The following is a 20244-nucleotide window of genomic DNA, read 5'->3' as shown; positions in this document are numbered from 1 at the left end:
GTGCCCAACGCCTGCTGTTGGGCTGGGAACTGGCTTCCTGATGGTGTTAGGGAAGGAGGGTGGCAAGTGCCTGTATTAGGGGGGGACCCACCTGCAGGGCACCTTTGTGTCACCTCTGGGCCTGGCACACTGCAGTCCCTGATCCAGAGCCCGGCTCTACTACTTATTTTGCCGAGTTATTTACCTCCCTGAGCCTTCTTCCTTTTGCCAGCTGTGCAAAGGGGTGACAGTAATAGAGCTTTACTCATAGAGTCCTTGAGAGATTTAACGGGAGAATGGGCTTCATTCAGCATTTGAATGGAATAAATACTCAACACGCTGGCCACCCCAGGGCCAAGGAGGCAGCGTGATTCATCCCGTGGCTGGTGACTGGGGTCCAAAGCAGGTGCATCCTCCCCAAGCTCAGCACCCTTTCTGTTCCCGGGGAACAGCCTGCTCAGAGCTAAGTTATCTGTACCTGCTGGATTCTCATTGAGGAAAAGAGGATGCTCATTCTTCTGTTGCCTCATTTTGGCTCCTGCCTATGACAGGTGTGGCCAGCGTCTGGGTGGCTTTTCCATCAGGCACAGCAGGCATGGACCAGGGCCTGTGATAGTTCTAGGGCCCCAGGACAATGCTCTGATTTTAATTTCTTTTAAAATCGGAAGGAAAAAGGGAAAAAAATAAAATCGGAAGGAAACAAATGGATAACGGCAAATAAATGAAAATGAATCTAGCCTGGATTATGTCTACCTTTATGTTAATGTGGTCATAAAATAGAATTGTTAATATTTTTTTAAGGCGAAAGAGTCCCACGAGAGTCCTCCCACAGCCCTGGCTATGGGGCTGCAGCTCCGGTCCCAATTTTAGGAGCCTTTCCAGGAGGGGACTGTGGAGGCCAGTCACAGGGACCCTGGCATTCCCAGGAGGGGGCTGTGGACCCTCAATCACAGGCATCCTGGCATTCCCTCTGAACACAGGGCCTGTGGAGCCAGTTTACAGCCCCTCCCTGGGTTACTGCAGGGGTCACCTGGAGTCTGTGGGGAGGGGACCTAAAAGAACAGGGGGCTAAACCTCTGATGAGGATCTGGGAAGCACGCTAGGTTGGGAGCCCAGCCCTCTCTGACATGCTGCAGGACTCTGGGCTGGACCTGCCTCTGGCCTCAGTTTCCTCCCTGCAACTGAGGGGACCAGTGGGCCTTCAGGTCTGACATAGAGGATTCTGGGGTCCTGCCTGATTTGGGGGCTTCAGTGAGGGAGGGGGCGGGGGTATGGCTATGCCAGAGGCCGGGTCAGTGTTTTCCGGATGGGATCTGAGTCTGGGATTTGGCTGCTTTAGTTTTAACCCCAGAGAAGGCAGAAAAGGTGGTGCAGCTCTGGCTGAAACAGAGACCAAGGGACTGCTTCCAGGACACCGGGGGACACAGGGGTGTGGTGGTGAGAGCCTGGGCCTTAGCAGCAGCCAGACCTAATTCTGAGCCCACCTCTACCATTGAGTTTGAGCTGTGCCCTTGGACAGCCTCCTTCCTCTCTCTGACCTTCAGTTTCCTCATCTGTAAAATGGGGTTGTCATAACATCCACTTCTTGAGTTTAATGGGGCCATCGATGAAATTGTGTTTCAAAAAGCACCAGCACCATCACCTGTCTTTAGTAGGCATCCCAAATGCTACCTTCTGTATGTATTATTTGCTATTAAAAGTCGGCTACCCCTTTCTTGTGGGAAGTTCAAGTCTGAGAGGAGCCTGGGGAAGAGAGTGTGCTTTGTAATGTCCCAGAGTCTGGAGATGAAGCTGCGCTGCTTGGTGGCTAAGGAGGGAGGGGTCACGAAGCAGATCTGGCTAGATGGAGTGGGCAAAGGCAGGCTCTGGGGGTATCTGGCCCTGGAGCTGAGCCTCAGCTCTGCCCAGCAAGGGAGGATGTTGCAGTCATGCCTCCCGGGGCTAGGGCTCTGCAGGAGCAGTGATCCTGTCTGAGGCTTTCTGGGATTCTGGGATTCTTTTTGGCAGCTGCCAAGCCCCAACAAGAAAGAGAGGCGTGCGGGTGGTGTCTGAGGCTGTGTCCAAGACTTCTGGGTCCTTGCAGTGATTTTCCAAGTTGTGTTTATATCTCCTTGGAACATCCCTAATCCCCAGGCCAGGAGGGAAATTTGATGTCATGATTTGGATGGATGGGGGAGGTTTCTGGAGGGAGGCGGGCAGAACAAAGAGATGGAGGATTTTCCAGGGTGTTGGATGCCAGGGGTTAAAAAAAAGACTGGTGGACCTTCCTGGTCATGGTTCTGGGGACAGGGACCTGAAGACAGTGCCCATGAACTTTGGGGACAGGGCCTGGACCCATCTGGAATTGGACCAACTCCTGGCTGGCTGAAGAGCAGGAAGGATCATGGATTTCTGTTTGGAGAAATAACTTATTTTCTCCTGATTATAGATATAAGATAATGCTTAGAAAAAAAGCTTAGAAGAAACACTACAGACTGTTAACAGTGGTGACCCTGGGGAAGGGCGTGAGGTTTGGGGTGTGGGGAGCAAGAAGCGGGGGAAGTATATTCTTGTGTATTACTGGAATTTTGTTTGACTCCCGTGAGCAAGGCAGTCCTCGTTGAGAACTGTTGTCCTGGTGCCATGATTAAGATGGCCCTTTCCATGCTCCGGTGTCCCGTTTGGACCATCAAGTGTAAGGTCACTGAATTTAGAGGAAGCATGTTTTCATTTTGTGGTGGGGTTGTAAATACTCGTTACAGAAATATTAATGAACAGAGATGTAGAGGAGAGAGTAAAGATGACCATTAATCTCCCCATGGATTTGGCTTTTTGGGCATCAGGAAATGGTTGCCCAAGTTTTAGGGCACTTGCAAGAGGAAGCTCCTCTTGGCCCAGGAGGAGGATGAGAGAGGGTAGGGTCTCTGGGGTAGTGGGGCTCCTGTGGCTGGAGCTTGACTTGCTGCCCCTCGGAGGTGGGCTTCCCGGGAGATGCGGCTGCCTGGAGCAGGCCTGTTGCCCCCCTGCATGGCGAGGCACAGGGAGGCCCCCGTGACCCCATGCAGGGGGATGAGGCGTGGCGGCAGCATCATCCCGCCAAAGGCTGCTCCCTCTGCCTCATCCCCGAGAGTTCTCCAGGGCTAGACCCTGCCAAGCTCAGGTTGGCCCTGGAGCCCTGGATATGAGTCAGCCCCAGGTTCAAGAGGGTGAAGCTGGGAGAAATGGAAACTCCCGGCAACTGGAGGGGAGGCCGGTGGCGCGCGGTGGGGACCATCCCCTTAGGGCGGATGGTGGGTTCAGCCACCAGGCATGGCTGACTGGTCATCTCCCTGCAGATGCTCCCCAGCTGATGGAGCTGCCCCGGGATGTCACTGTGGAGCTGGGGAGGAGTGCCCTCCTGGCATGCCGGGCCTTGGGCCGCCCGCCCCCGATAGTCACCTGGCGCCGTGGAGATGGCCAGCCTCTGGGGCCCCGCCGGGGCAGCAGGACTGGGCAACCTGATTCAGGAGTGCTATTCTTTGAAAGTAAGAGACTGGAGCTGGGGGAGGGTGGGCAGGGGAGACAGGATGGCTTCTGAGCCAGTCTCAGCCCCCAGGCCGGGTGGCTCAGAGCAGAACCTTGGCCCCTGGCACTGACCATGCGTAAGGTTGATGCAGGGTCATAGTTTGGTTGAGTGACTGGTCAAGTCATTTTACTACTATGAACCTGTAACAGTAATGATAAGCACAAAACCTACCACTTGGGTTTAACCACAGGACTCCCGGAGGGGTCACCGTGTGGATAATACACATTAAGCGCCCATCATGCTTCCTGACGTGTGTTAAGTGTTATGTGTGTTAACCATTGCCAGATCATGGCCACCATCATCACCACTCCTACTGCTGCTCTGTGCCAGGCTGGATGCTGGGCACTGTGTTTGCATCAGCGACCCCACCTCATCATGCCACAAGCCATGGGGATTCATAAATGTTCCCTATTCTGCAGATGAAGCCAGGCCTTCCTACCCTTCCTTCAAGGCCTGGCTGCCTCCCCCCAGCCTTCTGACCTCACTTCTGCAGGACCGGGCTGTGCTGAGGGCTGCCTGCACCTTGGGGGTTGGAATGGTGGTGTGCCCAGGCAGTCAGGCCTGCCTCTTTCTGCCCCTTAGGTGTGGTCCCTGAAGACCAGGCCTCGTATGTCTGTGAAGCTCAGAATGTGTTTGGGAAGGTCTGGGCAGAGGCCTGGCTCGTCGTCACTGGACATGGTTCGCTGGTGGATCTGAGGAGGAGGGTTTGGTGGGGAGGTTGGGCCCCCCAAGGGAGGCCACCCCATGGCTACGCATCCTCTGAAATAGATGTGTCCATGCCAGGTTCTCAAAGAAGAGCAGCATGCCCCAGGAAGTGTACCCTTGGAGCCTCTAGGATCCCCTATCCTGATGCTTCCACTGGTTCCCTGGTGGGGGGCAGTGGGGCCTCTGTCCCCCAGATGACCACCCATGGGAATCTAGTGTGACCCATACCATCTCCTGTCCCAACAGCCCCACCACAGATCGCCAGCAGTGCCTCTACTGTTCGGGTCCTGGAGGGGCAGCCCGTGTCCCTGCCCTGCATCATCCTGGCTGGGAGGCCCCTCCCTGAGAGGCGCTGGCTCAAGGCGGGCCTGCCCGTGAGTACTGGCTCTTTGGGTGCAGTGGCAACGTGCTTGGGGGATGGAAGGGGCTGTCATGCTCACCGCTCAGCCTCTACTTTGCTGTTCTCTGGTTTTGGAATGTGCTCCTTCTTCCTGCCTCTATTTCCTGCCTCTTTCCAGAAATCTCTCTGATAAATGCACCGATAGCATCTGTCACCCTCTCAAATCCTGCCAAGGATTGTGTGGCTGCTGCTGGTCACCCCTGAAGGTCAGCAGGAGGACCCCGCACTCCGTTAGTGCTGAGGCTGGAGGTTGGAAGTTAGGGGGCACAGAGACAATACTTTTGTCCCCCCCCCATTCTGATGGTTCCAGGGTAGAAATGTGGCCTGTATGGTTTAGTACCTGCCCTGAGTACATAGCTGGGCACACAGTGGCTGCTTTCTCCATTCATTGGTTTGGTTTTCTTTATTTTCTTCTGTTTCTCCTCTTGTGGCCACTCCTTCTTTGCCTCTCACTTTCCCTCAATTCTTGGGCCCTGTCCTCAGACATACTAGGGTCCTTGTGCCCTCAAGGCCATAAAGAAGTGCTTTCACTGTAGCAGTGGGCAGACACTGGACATCCAAAGAGGTAGTGACCGTGTGACTGTCTTTTTGGCTCCTGCTGGCCTGGTCCCAGACCCTGGTGCAGGGCAGACAGGGTCCTGCCCCTGGAGCATATGGGCTTTGCAGAGTTTGGTCATGCAGACGACTCACTCTGCTGCTTGTGTGATTAGATAGGACCCTGAGGAGGACCCTGCCTGGGGGTGTGGCTGCAGTAGTGGTGAGGAGCCTTCCTGAGTAGAACCTGATGGGGCAGGTGCAGAAGGAGTGGTCCTGGGCCTTGTCGATTCCAGGACAGGGAGTGGCTGGAGACATGGAGTCTGTTTTAGCTCAGCAGGGACACCGCGGGGACCCGTGTTGGGCCGCTGAGCACCACAAGCAGAAACCTTCTCAAGCTTGCTCAACATAGAAGGGCCTGGTGCCCAGATGGCTCGGGGGCAGTTCTGAGAACCTGAGTGCAGGGTGTGCAGCCAGGCTCACAGGACAGGGTCAAGGAGGCAGAAAGAAGGCTTGGGCCTGGTGGAAATGTTTTTGAAAGGACCTGTCACCAAAGACAAACTGACTAGACATCTTTACAGAGGTTACTGCGGCCCCATTCTGGACCAGTGCTTCCTGCCCCAACCTGGTCCCCATGAGGACACATCTGGGTGGTCACCAGGAGCCACCATTTCTGCTTCTCTCCCTGGGACCACATCTGATGTGGCCACACCTTTGTTCTACTCTGTATGGCTGTGTTCTCACCCCACAGGAGTTTGTCCTTCCTCTCTGTAGCCTTGGTGTGGCCCCAGGCCCTGCTTAGTAAAGGCCCTGGCCCCAGCCCTGCACTCTTGGGAGAGGCTCCCATGGCCCACTAGGGTCAGGCAGCTTGCCCTGGTCCAGCTGGCCCTGGGAGAGTGGGGTCAGAGGTGTGCCCGAGGTCATGGCCACCTAGCCCTGAGGGTCTGTAGGTGGGGAGGAGTCTCAGAGAAGGAGCAGGGGTTCTCCAAACCCCTAGCTTCTCAATCCAGCCTGGCAGGCAGTGTGGTTTCCAGAGCATTCCATCTCAGCTGGCTCCGCATAGGGCTGCAGTTCAAACTGAGGCTTCCTAACCCTCACCAGCTCCCACCTGGCAGCCAGCATTCCATCCGAGCAGATGGCAGCCTCCACCTTGACCGGGCACTGCAGGAGGATGCAGGGCGGTATAGCTGTGTGGTCACCAACACGGCTGGCTCTCAGCACAAGGACGTGGAGCTGGTCGTCCAGGGTGAGTCCCAGGGTGGATGGGGTGGGGGGGGGGGTGTGATGGGATGGGGAAGGTGCATGGGGAGAACTCGATCTTCAATACTTTTCTTAAAAAAAAAATTGTGCAAATCATACATTTTCATTGTAGGAAAATTTGAGGTTAGACAAGTAAAAGACAGTACTCCCATAATGCCAGAAGCTAAGGCGAACCAGATATGTTTACATTTTGGTGTGTATCTTTCATACTTTATACACGTGAGCTTGCACATGTGCACATATACACACACTATATTTTAATGACATATATAACATAAATTGTGTATAACTTTGTGTGCATTGTATGTAAATCATTTTTACATAATATATACATTCCTTATATAAATTGCATCTAAATTCTTTATATACCTATATTTCCATATTTGACTCCTCAGACTGAGTCAAGTCACTTTGCTGTAAACCCTCTTCCTTACAAATATATATCTATATTTGTATCTATAAATTCTTTATATATACATACACAGAAATATATAAAAACCAAACTGGGATCGCACTGTATTACTGTCCTACAACCTGGGTATTTCTCTTGACAAAAGATTATGAATATCTTCTGTGACTAAGTACTCAGAAGGCTGGGTTTAAGATCATGTGTCCTCTGTGTGGATGAGCCTTGAGCATCTCACCTGCCCCCTCTTGTGCTCCTCCTTTGCCCACAAGGTTGCTAACACCCCCAATTTTATTTTTTCATTTGTTTCATGAAACCTCTAAGGATGTATGGAAAGGATACACTGTTACCATTTTCTAGCGGTGAGGGGGAAGCCCAAGTTCAGAAGGAGGGATGTAGAATACTGTCTCACCTCCTTATAATGCCAGTTATTAATATGATCAACGGCTAGAGGTGCGTGAGCCAGACCTGTGCCAGGTTCTGTGTATGTTTTACTTAAATTTCACAACCACTGAAGAGATAAGATTTAAAAGACTCCCCGTTCTGAGGTGAGACTGAGGCTCAGAAAGGTGCATAATCCAGCAGGATCTCAGGACTAGCAAAGGCCACTTCTAGGCCCAGCACAGCCTCCGCTGTGGGGCTGACACGGCTCTTGGCTCACTTCATCTCCATTCAACAGGAGTCATTGACTTGTGGGCTTTGGCCACCTGAGAGGATCCAGAAGGGCATGTTCCTCCCTCATGGGTCTCAGTGTTACTGGCAGAGCCCTTGGCTTCTGGCTTCCCCTCCTGACTTGTCCACACCCGGTTTCTCTTCCTCCACAAATCTGGATGGTGCCCAGAATGGATTTGGCACTTGTTTTTAAGTTCATTGTGTTCCATGAACACTCTTCGCTGCCATTTCTCATCTTTCCGTCCCTGGAGAGTAGGCAGGGAATTGGGGTTAAGGAGATTTTTGCTGATGAAGGAATATGGGTACCAAAAGATTAGGTGGTTTGCCCAAAGTCCCAGAGCAGAGAAATGGCACAGCTGGTTCCCAGGCACAGGCTGTCTTCTGTCCGAGACATGAATCTATGTAGATACTATGCTACGTAGATAGTATGCCAGTTGTATTCTTTTGTCGAAATATTTTTTTCAATTGGGGTAAAATATGCATAATCTACAACCTACCATTTTAACCATTTTAAAGCCTACACTTCAGTGGCGTGAAGCACATTCATGTTGCTGTACAACCATCACCATCACCCAAGTCCAGAACTTTCTCATCCTCCTGAAGTGAAGCTCCATCCCCATTAAACACTAGCTCCATGTTTCCCCTCCCCCAGCCCCGGACAAGCACCATTGTCCCTTCTGTCTCTGACTTTGCCTGTTCTAGGGACCTCCTGTAAGTGGAATCATGTAGTATTTGGCTTTCCATGTCTGGCTAATTTCACTGAGCATACTGTTCTCAGGGCACATCCATAGTATATAGTACGCATAGGGCTTTTATTTTTTTATTTTTTTTAAAAAATTTTATTTATTTATTCATGAGAGACACAGAGAAAGAGGCCCAGACACAAGCAGAGGAAGAAGCAGGCTCCATGCAGGGAGCCCGATGTGATGTAGGACTTGATGCCGGATCCCAGAAACACACCCTGAGCCAAAGGCAGACGCTCAACCACTGAACCACCCAGATGTCCCAGGCTTTTATCCCCTTTTAAAGTTGAATATTTTACATTATTGTTTATCCATCATCCCGTTGGTGGACATTTGGATTGTTTCCACCTTTTGGCTACCATGAATGCTGCTGCTCTGAACTTTGGTTTATGAAACTGGTTTGTTTTCAAAAGTGCCACCAAGAATCCAGCCCACTGCCACCCACCATGTCACCAATGAAGGGGTTCCAGCCTCTCTCCCCTGTATGGCCTTGGGGGTCCCCACCCCCACCATCACTTGGACCAAGGTAAGAGGAGCCTGTTACCATGAGGGTAACCAGAGAGGTAGGCCCAGTGCATCCTGGGGAGGGGAATGATGCAAATCGTCATGGGGTGTGGGCTTTGCTGATGTCACCCATAACTCTACCATAGGAAACCAATGCCCTGAACTTCAGGGGTCCCCACTACAATGTGAGCAAGGATGGCACCCTGGTCATCACCCAGCCGTCTGCCCAAGATGCTGGGGCCTATATCTGCACAGCTACCAACACTGTGGGCTTCTCCAGCCAGGAGATGTGGCTTTCTGTCAACAGTAAGTGGCAGCCAGCCCTGTCCCGGGAGAGAGGCTTGGCAGGCATGGCGGCAGGGTCATGGACAATCCGACCTTACCTGCATCTTCCATGAACCCCGCAACACTGCCTCTAAATTATTCCCATCTGAAAGGCCCACAGACCAAAGCTGTCCCCAGCCTCAATCGCTGTCCTCCGTAGGATGGGCATACTCCAAAAGTGGTTCCAACTCAGCCCTTTGTAAACAGGTGGCAGGAAGCCATCCCATTAACAAGCCTTGGGAAACCATGGGCCCCATACCGGACCCCTCTCACCTTAGCAGCCCCCTTGCCCATCTCTTGCCCCGACTCTCTATGCCCCAGGCCCTCTGGCCTCCTTTCAATTTCTTACATGGTACATCCTGCCTCAGGGCCTTGAAACATGCAGTTCCTTCTGTTTGGAATTCCCTTCCTCCTCTTGGCCCAGCTGACTTCTCCCATTGGTCAGGCATCGGCTCTCTGACTCCTCAGAGTGAGTCAAGTCACTTTGCTGTTAACCCTCTGGAGCATCCCCTTTGTAACACCCTTCATCGCTGTGATTAAATAACGAATTGTGCATTGAGCTGTTTGGTCCCGATGTTCTCTGTGGGCCCTGCTGCTGCTTCCCAGCATTCACACAGAGCTGGGCACTCAGGAATTGCCTGGGATGAATGAGCAAATGCACAGCCAAGGTTTTCTATATATGATCCTATAGCCAGTGTTTTCATATTGCAAAAAAAAAAAAAAAAACCTTTAAAAAAAGAGAGAGAGAGATTTTCTCTATAAACAAAGGAATTTGTGAGGGCTACATGGGTCTTGGTGTCCCCAGCTGGCTAACTTAATTATTGCCGCTTAGACACATACCAGTGCTATCCCTCTAGGAGCACCCAGCTAGAAATGTAGGGGCTACATAAGGGAGGAGGAGTACAGGGTAATCTCTTTCATTAGGAGCTTTAAGCTTGATATGATGCATGGATTGTCCTAAACCCCTGATCAGAGTTTTGAGAAGGCCAGAGGGACATTGTGCATCGTCTGGTGGTTGATATTCTCAGAATAACTGGGATGATCCCAGGGAAGAAGGGAGATAGAGAAGATAAGGACAGAACCTCCTGGATTGTCTCCAGAGAAGGGACAGCAGGATGAGGAGAAGCTAGTAGGTAGCAGACACTGGAGCAGGAGGGGCCGTGCTGGGGTCATCAGAGTGAGCCAAGCTTCCAGAGGGAGGCTGGTGGTGGAGAGGTGGAGGCTGGGACTGGGGGGAACCATTGGATCTTGAGGCCACTCCCAAGCCTGCACTCTCCCCTTATAGCACAGCCCACCCCCTTTCTGTACCTCCAGGAGTGGCAGTATCACCTCTGCTTCCTGGGAGAGTCACCCTAGTCCTTTTTGACTTCCTGTCCAGCTCACAGTCTCTGCTTCCACCAACAGCTGAGCCCAGGATCCACGTGAATGGGTCACAGGATGCAGATGAGCCTCTGAGAGTCACGGCCAAGGCTGGTGATGAGGTGACCCTGGACTGTGAGGCCCAGGGCTCCCCACCCCCATTGGTCACCTGGACCAAGGACTTCCGCCCTGTGCCATCCATCACCAACAGGTAACCCCGACCGCGTGCCCTCAAGCCTGGAAATGGGCAGAGCTTGGGGTTTGAGGAAACTGGCCTCAAGGTGACTGGTGACCCAGCCAGTGTGTGGGACCCTGTGGACACTCCCAGGAGGTTGCATATTCAACTTCACACATGGCACTTCTTTTGTTTTTTAAGATTTTATTTCTTTATTTGAGAGAGAGAGAGAGAGACAGAGAGAGCATGAGGGGAGCAGGGGCAGAGGGACAAGCAGACTCCCCACTGAGCAGGAAGCCTGACGTGGGGCCTGATCCCAGGACCCCGAGATCATGACCTGAGCCAAAGTCAGACACTTAACCAACTGAGCCCCCCGGGCGCCCCTGCACATAGCACTTTGGTCCGTGGGCCTCTTGAAGCCTCTCAGGGGACCTCCTAGAGAGCAGAGACCCCTCTAAGAGAAAAAGAGAGACTCCACTAAAGTCACATGTGCCCAGCGCTTCATGCACTGGCCACTGGATGCTGCAGGCCGACTCTCCATCAGTCTGCTTGGCAGGTCTTCTATCTGAGTCCACTGAGGCTCAGCGAGGTGGGGTGAGCTGCTGTGGTCACACCACAGTTGGGATGGCGTCCTGACTGTGTCCTCGCCTGCTCTGCAGACCAGGTGTCTGGCGGCTGGGCTTTCTGACTCATCTTCTCTCCAGCCATCAGGGGTCCTGAGAATGGGCAGAGAGGGAGGCCGTATACCCCCCACACAGGCAGGGCTGTGGGAGATGGTGGTTCCAGACAAGAAGGCCTGGAAACTCCTAGGACCCTTGACTTTTGGGTCCAGGGTGGTGGGGTGGGGGCAGCAGGGGGTGGGGGGGTTCATGGGGGAAGCTTTGGCCAGTGACATCAGTCCTGGCAAGGTCTTTGAGAAGTTCCAGACCCAGAAGGTCTCAATCCCCTGCCCCCCCTAATGCGTCTGTGCATCTCAGAACATCTGTTCGGTGAGCCCTTCCAAACCTCAAAGCCTGCACCCCTGACTGCGGCTGGGGTCCTGTGCCTGGGCCGGGTCTGCAGTGCCTCCACCCCCATGTCCTGTCGGAATCTCTGCACCTGCATGCTGTGGGGCTGGGGCACCAGGGGAGCCAATGTTTCTCACCAGAAAGCCTGGTGCTCTAGCTTCTGGTGGGCGGTGGCTGGCTGGGTGCTTGTTTATTTATGGCTTGTTACTGAAATGAGGAACCGCAATACCCATTTGTTCACCCCTCCTTCTGTGATGTGTTAATAGATCAACCGGGAGCCATAAATTTGTGGGAGCTGCTTTTGCAATCTTGAGTGCTGTTCTTCTCCCTTGCCCTCTCCACTTCTTGCTGGCTTACAGCTTTCTCCTGAGATTTATGAGATTTCTGGGAGTTTATCTAAATGAGGAGGAAAATAAGTCTGGAGGGCGGGGCTGGGCAAGGAGCTTAGGCCCTGGGGCTCCTTGTACCTCGCTGTGGATCCTCCAGCTGGTGTCATGCTAGCTGTGTGGCCTCAGGTGGCCACTGGCTTCCCTCCACCTGTTTCTCCACCTGTAAAGTGGATGGTGTTTATATAACGCTCATGCGGCGCAGCGAGGGATGCACAAAGCTTAAGAGATGGTCAAGTGCAGGAAAATCGCTGCCTCTGATAGCCACGTTTTGGCCGCTGCTGTTCACAAACTAAGGCATCATTTCTGGTCTTTAAAAAGTTATCACATCTCTTATCTCATTTTATTCTCACCTACCTTTTAATTTCTTTAAATGTATAAGCTTTAGTGAGGTAACAGTCCATATGAGGGACAATTCTGGGTTTTGGCATAATCAGAGTTGTGCCACCCTCACCACAACCACTTTTGGGACATTTCCAGCATTCCCCACCCCCTGCAAACCCCACCCTCGTTGGCAGCCACTCCCATGCCTGCCCCTCACCCACTCCAGCCCCTTGGCAGCCCTTACTCTGCTTTCTGGTTTGGGATTTATTGATTCTTTTTTTTGTTTAAGATTGCTTATTTATTTATTCATGAGAGACACAGAGAGAGGCAGAGACACAGGCAGAGGGAGAAGCAGGCTCCATGCAGGGAGCCCGATGTGGGACTTGATCCTGAGTCTCCAGGATCACACCCTGGGCTGAAGGAGGTGCTAAACCAGTGAGCCACCTGGGCTGCCGGATTTATTGATTCTGAATGTTTTGTAGAAATGGAATTATATACTATGTGGCTTTTTGGTGTCTACCTCCTTTCACTCAACATAATGTTTTGGGGCTCATCCATGTCATAGCTTCGGGTCAGGGCTTCGTTCCCTTTTGTGGCTGAATAATACTCCCTGGTATGGAGTATGGGCCACCTTTTGTCTATCTGTTCACCTGCTGGTGAACCTTTGTGGCATTTCCGTTGCTGGCGATGGTGAGTGACCTCACCAACTTTGATGCATGTGAACTTCCTTCACAGACTCTGGGCCCCCGTGGTTCCCTGGGACTCCCTGTGGCGCTGACAGCTTCCTTGCACAGACCTGAGCTCTGTTTTCTCACAGATGCACAGCTGCCCTTAGTCATACAACCACTCAGCCAGAAAATGAAAATTTAAAAACCCCCTGGAAATACGCACTGAGTGGTGCTGAGCGGGATGGAGCTGCTGCCTGTCTGCTCCTTCCCTTCTGCCACCCTCCTCTCTTCCTTCTCCAGGGGATGTCCCGAGGCTCTGCTTCCATCAAAGCTGCCATTCTGGAAGCTTGCAGACTTATTCTCTTGAGTTGTAGGTGTTCATGGGCCTCTAGGATCCAGTGTCTCCTCTTCCCTCTTGGGCTGGGTTGGGCCTTGTGCTCCTTGCACCTGCTTGAATGGCCTCCTCATCTGGGGTGGCCCCTGCCTCTGTCCTTAGGGAGGAGAAGCCAGCATCTACTCTGTGGCTGCCTGGGACCGGTCTTTCCTGTCCCCATGTGATGTTGGCAGGGGGCTCTTGGCCTTGGCTGCAGTTAGGGTGGCCAGCAGAGCCCCAGCGCTGGTGCTTCTTCAAAGCTCCCTGGAAGCTCTGTAGTGCGGTCAGGTTGAGAGCCATGATGTGGGCGCGTCTCTGAGGCCTCTCACATTTCCATTTGGGCCTAGGTGGTCCTCTTCTCCCACCAGCCCTCCTGAGGGTGGCTGAGGAGAGTGGCGCCATGCCCAGTGCACAGAGTGGGAGACAGAAGCACATAGGGTGGGGAAATTGGGATCTGGACCTTCCCACTCCTGGGGCTGGGTCCTAACATGCACACATTTGCATCCACACACACGAACAGACATGGACACACACCTATATGCCCATAAACAAGCACAGGCTTCTGGCCCAAGATCAGGCAAGCCACTGCTCTCCCTGGAGGATCTAGAGAATATTCTGGGCTTCTCCGTCCCCTGAGTCAATGATTCCTAAGGGAAAGACAGCAGTAGGAGCTTAAGTATCATTAAACTCAAAATATCCACCTGCATCCACAAGCCCTTCACATCTGTGCATGCAGATGCTTTTATAGGAATCACCTTAGTGTACCTTCTTTTCTGCACCTCATCACTGATATTTTTCCCCCCTTTACCCATTTTCTTGATTTATCCTGGCCTGTGTCACTTGCTTTTCATTTAAAGGGCAAAATAACATTCCAGGGCTCTCAGCTCTCATGGTTGCTAAGCGGCTCCTCTGTTTGGGGCATATGTTTCATTGCCAGTTTTCAGTGGTGATCAATGGGCTGTTGGAACATCTTCCCACAAATGCTTCTCCTTATCTTCTGGGTCATTTCCCTGGGGTATAGTCCCAAAAGCAATCAACTGGGTCCGGGGGTGGGAGCAGTCGTCGGGTACCTCCTGCCCCATGTGGCCACTGCTTGTGAAAAGCAGAGTTGTGGTTCAAACCTGCTTTCAGCAGGATTCATGAGCAAGCCCATGTGCCCAGGCCTATGCCACAGCAGCAGCAGAGAGAAAAAGCTCTTGGAGAGGTGCTGGGCTCCGGCTGCGTGTGACATTGGGCAGCAAAAGACCTGGGGTCCCATCCCAGCCTTGTCTCCAGCTCACTGAGCAAACTTGAGCAAGATCTGTCCCTTCTCTGGGCCTCAGTCTTTCTGTCGGAGAAATGAAAGGGCTGGGCAGACGATGGGGCCAGAGAACTCCTAGTGGCTCTGGTCCCATGATTCAGCCCTGGGATGCTGGGGCAAGGCAGGGTTTCCAGGCAACAGTGTTTGTTTGTGGCTCTGAGGTGTAGCTGGGACAGCTGCGAGCACTCCTGGCTCTGGCTCCAGCTCCCAGGGGCAGTGGGCCAGGGTCCCACACAGGGCCAATCCAGACGCATCTGGGGGACCTGGGCAGGGAGCAAGGAGGGCACACTGTCAGGGAGGGGACAGTGAGTGGAGGGAGCATCCCGAAGATAGCCCTGAGTGGACAGGTGGGGCCAAGCTGGGTTCTGATGGTCCTGGAGAAAAGCTGCTCCCTCACTGGAAGCTGGCGGCATGGCAGGGCCTGCCCAGGGCCCCTTTGTGGGGTCTTCACCTTGGTGGATCCTCATAGCTCGTGCTGCTTCCTGGCCTAGCAGCTCTGAGGCGTGGTCTCACTAGCCTGTGGCCAGCAGCCCTCTTTCTGGAGAACAGTCAAATGAAATGAACTTCAGAACACAACACAGGGAGTGCCTTGGCAGTTGGGAGCATGATCCCAGCACCCAAAGGTCAAGTCTGCGCCCTGCCCTGACCAGCCGAGTGGCCACATCTGTCTGGTTTATCTCAGTTTTGTCCTCTGCTGAAGAGAGTGCTCATAGTGGGCCCTACAGGTCTTGCTATAGGGAGTTTCCAGTGGGAGTGGGCACAGTAGGCGCTGAGGCATGTGTGGTACACAGGAGGCGCTCAATAGTTGACAGCCGTCTGTGGTTGGAATTGCTGGCTTGTTCCTTGGACTCATGGGGATGGCACATTCTCCTGCTCTTACCTGTGCCATACTTAGCCCTTTTGTGAGGGTCAGGGCCCCTCTTCCAAAATTCTCCAGACTGTTTTTTTCCATCTGGGGCTTCTTACAATGTTCTATGGTGTGGCCGCAGCAGACCCTGGCCTGGCCCCAGCAGACCCAGGCCTGGCCCCAGAAGGCCCTGCCTCAGCCCTAGCAGGCCTTGGCCTGGCACCAGACCTGGGAGCCTCTGAGGAAGGGGAGGGAGAGCTGGGTCACAAGCCAGTGTTGGGGGGGAGGGGCTGCTGTGAGGGGGAAGGACAGGCAGCTGTGGGAGTCCATGGGCTGCACCTACCAGCCTCGAGGCCTCAAGACAGGAGGCCTTCCTGGAGGAATATCCAAGTATCGAAGGTTGAGCAGGTGTGATTCTGGTGAACGGGAGGTGGAGGAGTGCCCCAGGTAGCAAGGACAGCATGTGCAAAGGGGTGGAGGTGACGTGAACCTGGTCTCTCTAGAAAGAATGATGGTCTAGCAGGGGTGGGGTTGGAGCCTGGTCCGTGTAGGTCCCCACAGGCCAGGACACTGTGCTTGGGTTTTGGCAAGCAAGCAATGGGCAGCCACAGAGGGCTTTAAAGCAAGGTGGTGACATGGCAGTGACAGCAGACATAGGCTGCACAGGGCAGGTGCTGGGTCCTCTGGCCTCTTCAAGGCCTCAGCTTGTCCATCTCTAAGATGGGTTCTCCCTTTGTTCCATTTTTTCCTCTGTGATAAAGCATCAGCCTTCCCTTTCAGGGGAATGACCTGGGGCTGGTCCTAAATAAGACAAGCTGTCTCCCTTCACTGTTGAGAATTTTCCACTTTGGGAAATTTCTTTTCTCTTTTTCCAGAAGCTCTTACTTCCTATCCTTTAAAGGTCTTGTTGAGGGAGACAGAGAGAGAGAGAGAGAGAGAGAGAGAGAGAGAGTGCGTGCGCAAGGGGCTCTGAGGCGTCTTAAGTTTCCAGAGCTAGAGGGCAACTTCTGAATAAAGGATCCAGAGCTACCTCTTCAAATATGAGGAAATCAGGGATCAGAGACATCGACCAGCTGCCTGAAGTTGCAGAGCATGTCTATTGCAGAACCAGACCTTGGATCCTAAACTCCGGTTCCTACCCCAGACCTCCTTTTACTGAGCCGTACTGTCCCCATTTTGCCAGTTGGGTTTGCAGTGAGGCCCTGGGAGGGAGGGAACCGTGTCCCCCCAGTGTGACCAAGTATATATCCCAGCCTCAAAATGATTTAGTCCTTGTTTGGTGGATGGCAACATTATTTAATTAAAAAAAAAAACAACAATAACAACTATAGATGAGAAAAACCAAGCCAAGGAAGTGATGCCGTGTTGGGGGGAGACATGCCCTTGTCACTGGGATGAATCAGGATCTTTGCTGGACACAGTGCTGGACAGGTGTTTTTCTTCCCCTTTGAAAGATGAAGAGACCAGCTCAGGGCCGTCCAGCTGATTGGAGGCTGGCATCAAGAGCCCAGGCCTGGTGGGTCATACTAACAGCAAGCTTGTTGACGGAGCACTCAGTGTCCCAGGTACATGGGCTTTGTGTGTACCATGTCAATTCAGGCTCACCATCTTCTGTGACTCCGGATGGGGACACTGAGTTTCAGGGAGACAGAGTCCTTGGCCTCAGGTTAGCCTGAGAGAGGCAGATGGTGGTTTGCACAGGACCACTTGCTGTCAAAGCCCTGCTCCCATTGGCTCTGCCTTGCTGCTTCCTGGGGCAGGGGCACTGCCTTGTATCTCTGGGCAGTGGTCTCAAGGGGTGGCCCCTAAACACCTACATCAGAGCCACCTAGGGCCTTGCCAAAACCCCGGTTCCTGCCCCATCAGAGTCTCAGGGTGGGCTGCGAATCCACATGTTCCACACAAAGCCAGGAGATTCTGATGAGAAGCTGTGCCCTACAAGGCATCGAGGAGGTGGCCTGTGCCGATGAGAGATGATGGTGTATGAGCCATGGGCCAAGAGTCCTGCTTCTGCACCTGCAGGACACATAGAGCAGTGTGCACGGAGCTGTGGCGGTGGAAGAGAGAGAGAGAGAGAGAGAGGGAGAGGGAGAGGGAGGGAAAAAATCTAAATATTTAAATGTTGGGACACCTGGGTGGCTCAGCGGTGAAGCATCTGTCTGCCTTTGGCTCGGGGTATGATCCCGAGGTCCGGGATGGGGTCCCACATTGGGCTCCTTATGGGGAGCCTGCTTCTCCCTCTGCCTGTGTCTCTGCCTCTCTCTCTGTGTCTCTCATTAATAAATAAATAAAATCTTTAAAAAATATATTTAAATATCCACTAAACAAGAACAAGCTCATGAATTGTAGTTTGATCATGTTAGGGAATATTATACAGCAGTGAAAATGAATGAATTAGACCTACACACATACACATGAAGCCATTTATATGAACCTTTTAAGCAATGCGCTACCGTACCGCATATTGTTTATACATGCGCTGTCGTCACCATGGGAAGAGCTGTCCTTTGCGGAGTGCCTTTCTCCTCTGGGCACCGTGCTGTGCACTAGGCCATTCAGTTCTTTGGATGACCCTATGAGGGATAAGGTTTCCAGAATGAGCTTCCAAGGTGAGACAGCTGAGGCCCAGAGAGGTTAAATGTCCAGACCAACTTCACACAGCAAGCATGTGGCAAAAGTTGAACCCACATGGTCTGGCCCAGTGCCTGGGCTCTGAGGACACCACCACCCAGTGTGTCCCTTACAGCTGTCCTCAGAGAACTTGTGCCAAGTGCCTGCTGGTTACTCCATAGGAGGAGGCTGCTGAGCAGGGGGATTATTATCCCATCTTACAGATGGGGAGACAGGGGCCCCACAGGGCAAAAGTCATACCCGAGGTTGCATAGAGAGTCCGGCGCCAGCAATGTTGTCCTGTTTGAGAAGTGCATGCCCAGCACTTTGCTTACAGCTGCCTGGGAGGGGGAGACTTGTCACGTCCATTTTGCAGGGGAGGAAACCAAGGCTCAGCACAGAGGGCGGAGGGGGCGGGGCCCCGGATCTGTTGGGCTCTAGAACCTATACTGGGGGCACAGGCTGGGGACTGGCCTTTGGAGTCCCTAGCCCTCGTACTGGCCACTTGCAGTTGGGGCCAGATGGGGCCAGTGGCTATATAGCTGCCCTCCTCAGTGTGTGGGGACAGGAGCTTCACAGAGCCAGCACATATGGGCCAGTGACATCATGTCTGCAGGGGCCCCTTGAGGTCCAGCACAGCTGCAGAAGCCTGGCTGGGGGTCCCGGATCCCTTTGGGATGGGGGCCAGGTGACTTCAGCAGGGCAGGCCAAACTGGGGAGGGCAATGGGGCTGCAGCTCTCTCGGGAGGGCCCAGCACAGGGCTGGACAGCACGACACCCAAAAGCGACTGGATCAGAGTGTGGCCAGCCCTGGCACTGAGCTGCAGAGAGCCTCTGGGCTGTCAGCTTCTCCCAGAAGCCGTGGGAAGGACGAGCAAAGGGGGCTCATCCCCTGCCTCAGGGGAGGACGTGCAGTAGAGGAGGGGGTGTTACTGGTGACCATGTACCAGGCCCTGGGCTGAGCCCACTTGGACTCTGCTCACCAGGCCAAGACACAGGCCTTCTGGGTGTGCCCATTTTCCAGATAGGAAGTGGGGGCCCCAAAAGGGAAAGGAACTTGCTTCACTGAGTGAGGAAAGAGTTCAGAGTATGGACCCGACCCTAAGCTGTGGGTTCCTCGTCCAGTGCTCTTTATGTCCTATACCAGTTGGGGTGGGATCTGGCCCTAGCCTGGAAGTGGAGGCCAGGCAGTGGGAGGGCTGAGGGTGGGTGGTGGACACAGCCTCCATCCTGGCAGGCTTCCTGGGGGAGGTAGCTGGTTCAAGTTGGGTCTTGAGGTCCTTCCAGCAGGGATGGGTTGGCTGGGGACTCACCAGTGCTCCTTACCCCTGCAGGCATCGCCTTCTCCCGTCAGGCTCCCTACGTCTGGCCCAGGCCCAGGTGGATGACAGTGGCCTCTACAGATGCACAGCCAATAACCCTGCTGGGTCCGCCTCTCAGCACTATATTGTCCAGGTGCAAGGTAAGGCCCGTGCCGGTGGCCTGGGTCTCTGCCCATGGCCCTGCCCTTCCCTCTGTCTTTCTCAGGCCTTCTCCGTGCCTTTCCCTATATGCTGGTTGGGCTAGGTCACCTCTTCCTGGGGCCCTCCAGTGCTTCCTTTCCTCCCCTCTGCATCCTGCCTTCCACTAGCCCTGTCTCTCTTTGTTCCTTTTCTCCCTTCTCTTGTACCCTCAGTTGGGATGCCCTGAGAGAAGAGGGCAAGGCCCAGGGCAGGCCTGTGTTGGTAGGGACTTAGGAGTCAGGAGGGGGACCCAAGGAGGGGTTCTGGTTCCTGGCTCAGCTGGGGCCCAGGGGTGGACGTTCCCCTAGATGTCTGGGTCCTATCCACAGAAAGCAGCCGTGGCATCACCACCGAAGAGGCAGGAAACCTGTCCTCTCCAAAAGCCCCAAGGAATTACCAAAGCCAGGAGTCAGCAGATGCTGGCCCTCAGACTCCATCTAATCCATTTCTTGTTTTCACCTGGCCTGCCAATGAGCGACGTCCACATTTTTAAATGATTGAGGAAAAAAAACCCAAATAAAAATTTGTGACATGTGAAAATTACATGAGATTCAGATTTCAGTGGCTGTAAAACCAGCGTTCTGAGGGCATGGCCTCCCACATTCATTTGCATGTGGTCTGC

At 53.4% G+C, this 20244-nt stretch overlaps 1 protein-coding gene across 2 annotated transcripts in view; it reads left to right on the top strand.

Annotated features, from left to right (window-relative positions):
* HMCN2 (hemicentin 2) overlaps nt 1-20244 on the top strand; it is a 146287-nt gene that overhangs the window by 45529 nt on the left and 80514 nt on the right. For both annotated transcript variants that reach the window (XM_072748358.1, XM_026009226.2), the window contains exons 16-23: nt 3294-3482; nt 4106-4201; nt 4475-4602; nt 6264-6408; nt 8657-8769; nt 8894-9053; nt 10476-10641; nt 19455-19582. In XM_072748358.1, the coding sequence (XP_072604459.1) occupies nt 3294-3482; nt 4106-4201; nt 4475-4602; nt 6264-6408; nt 8657-8769; nt 8894-9053; nt 10476-10641; nt 19455-19582 (1125 nt within the window). The remainder of the gene's footprint in view (nt 1-3293; nt 3483-4105; nt 4202-4474; nt 4603-6263; nt 6409-8656; nt 8770-8893; nt 9054-10475; nt 10642-19454; nt 19583-20244) is intronic.

The sequence above is a fragment of the Vulpes vulpes genome, chromosome 2 (assembly GCF_048418805.1).
Source record: "Vulpes vulpes isolate BD-2025 chromosome 2, VulVul3, whole genome shotgun sequence".
In the NCBI taxonomy this organism is placed as follows: domain Eukaryota; kingdom Metazoa; phylum Chordata; class Mammalia; order Carnivora; family Canidae; genus Vulpes; species Vulpes vulpes.
Note: the sequence above shows the minus strand (reverse complement) of the source record. Positions and strands in the feature narration are given on the sequence as shown.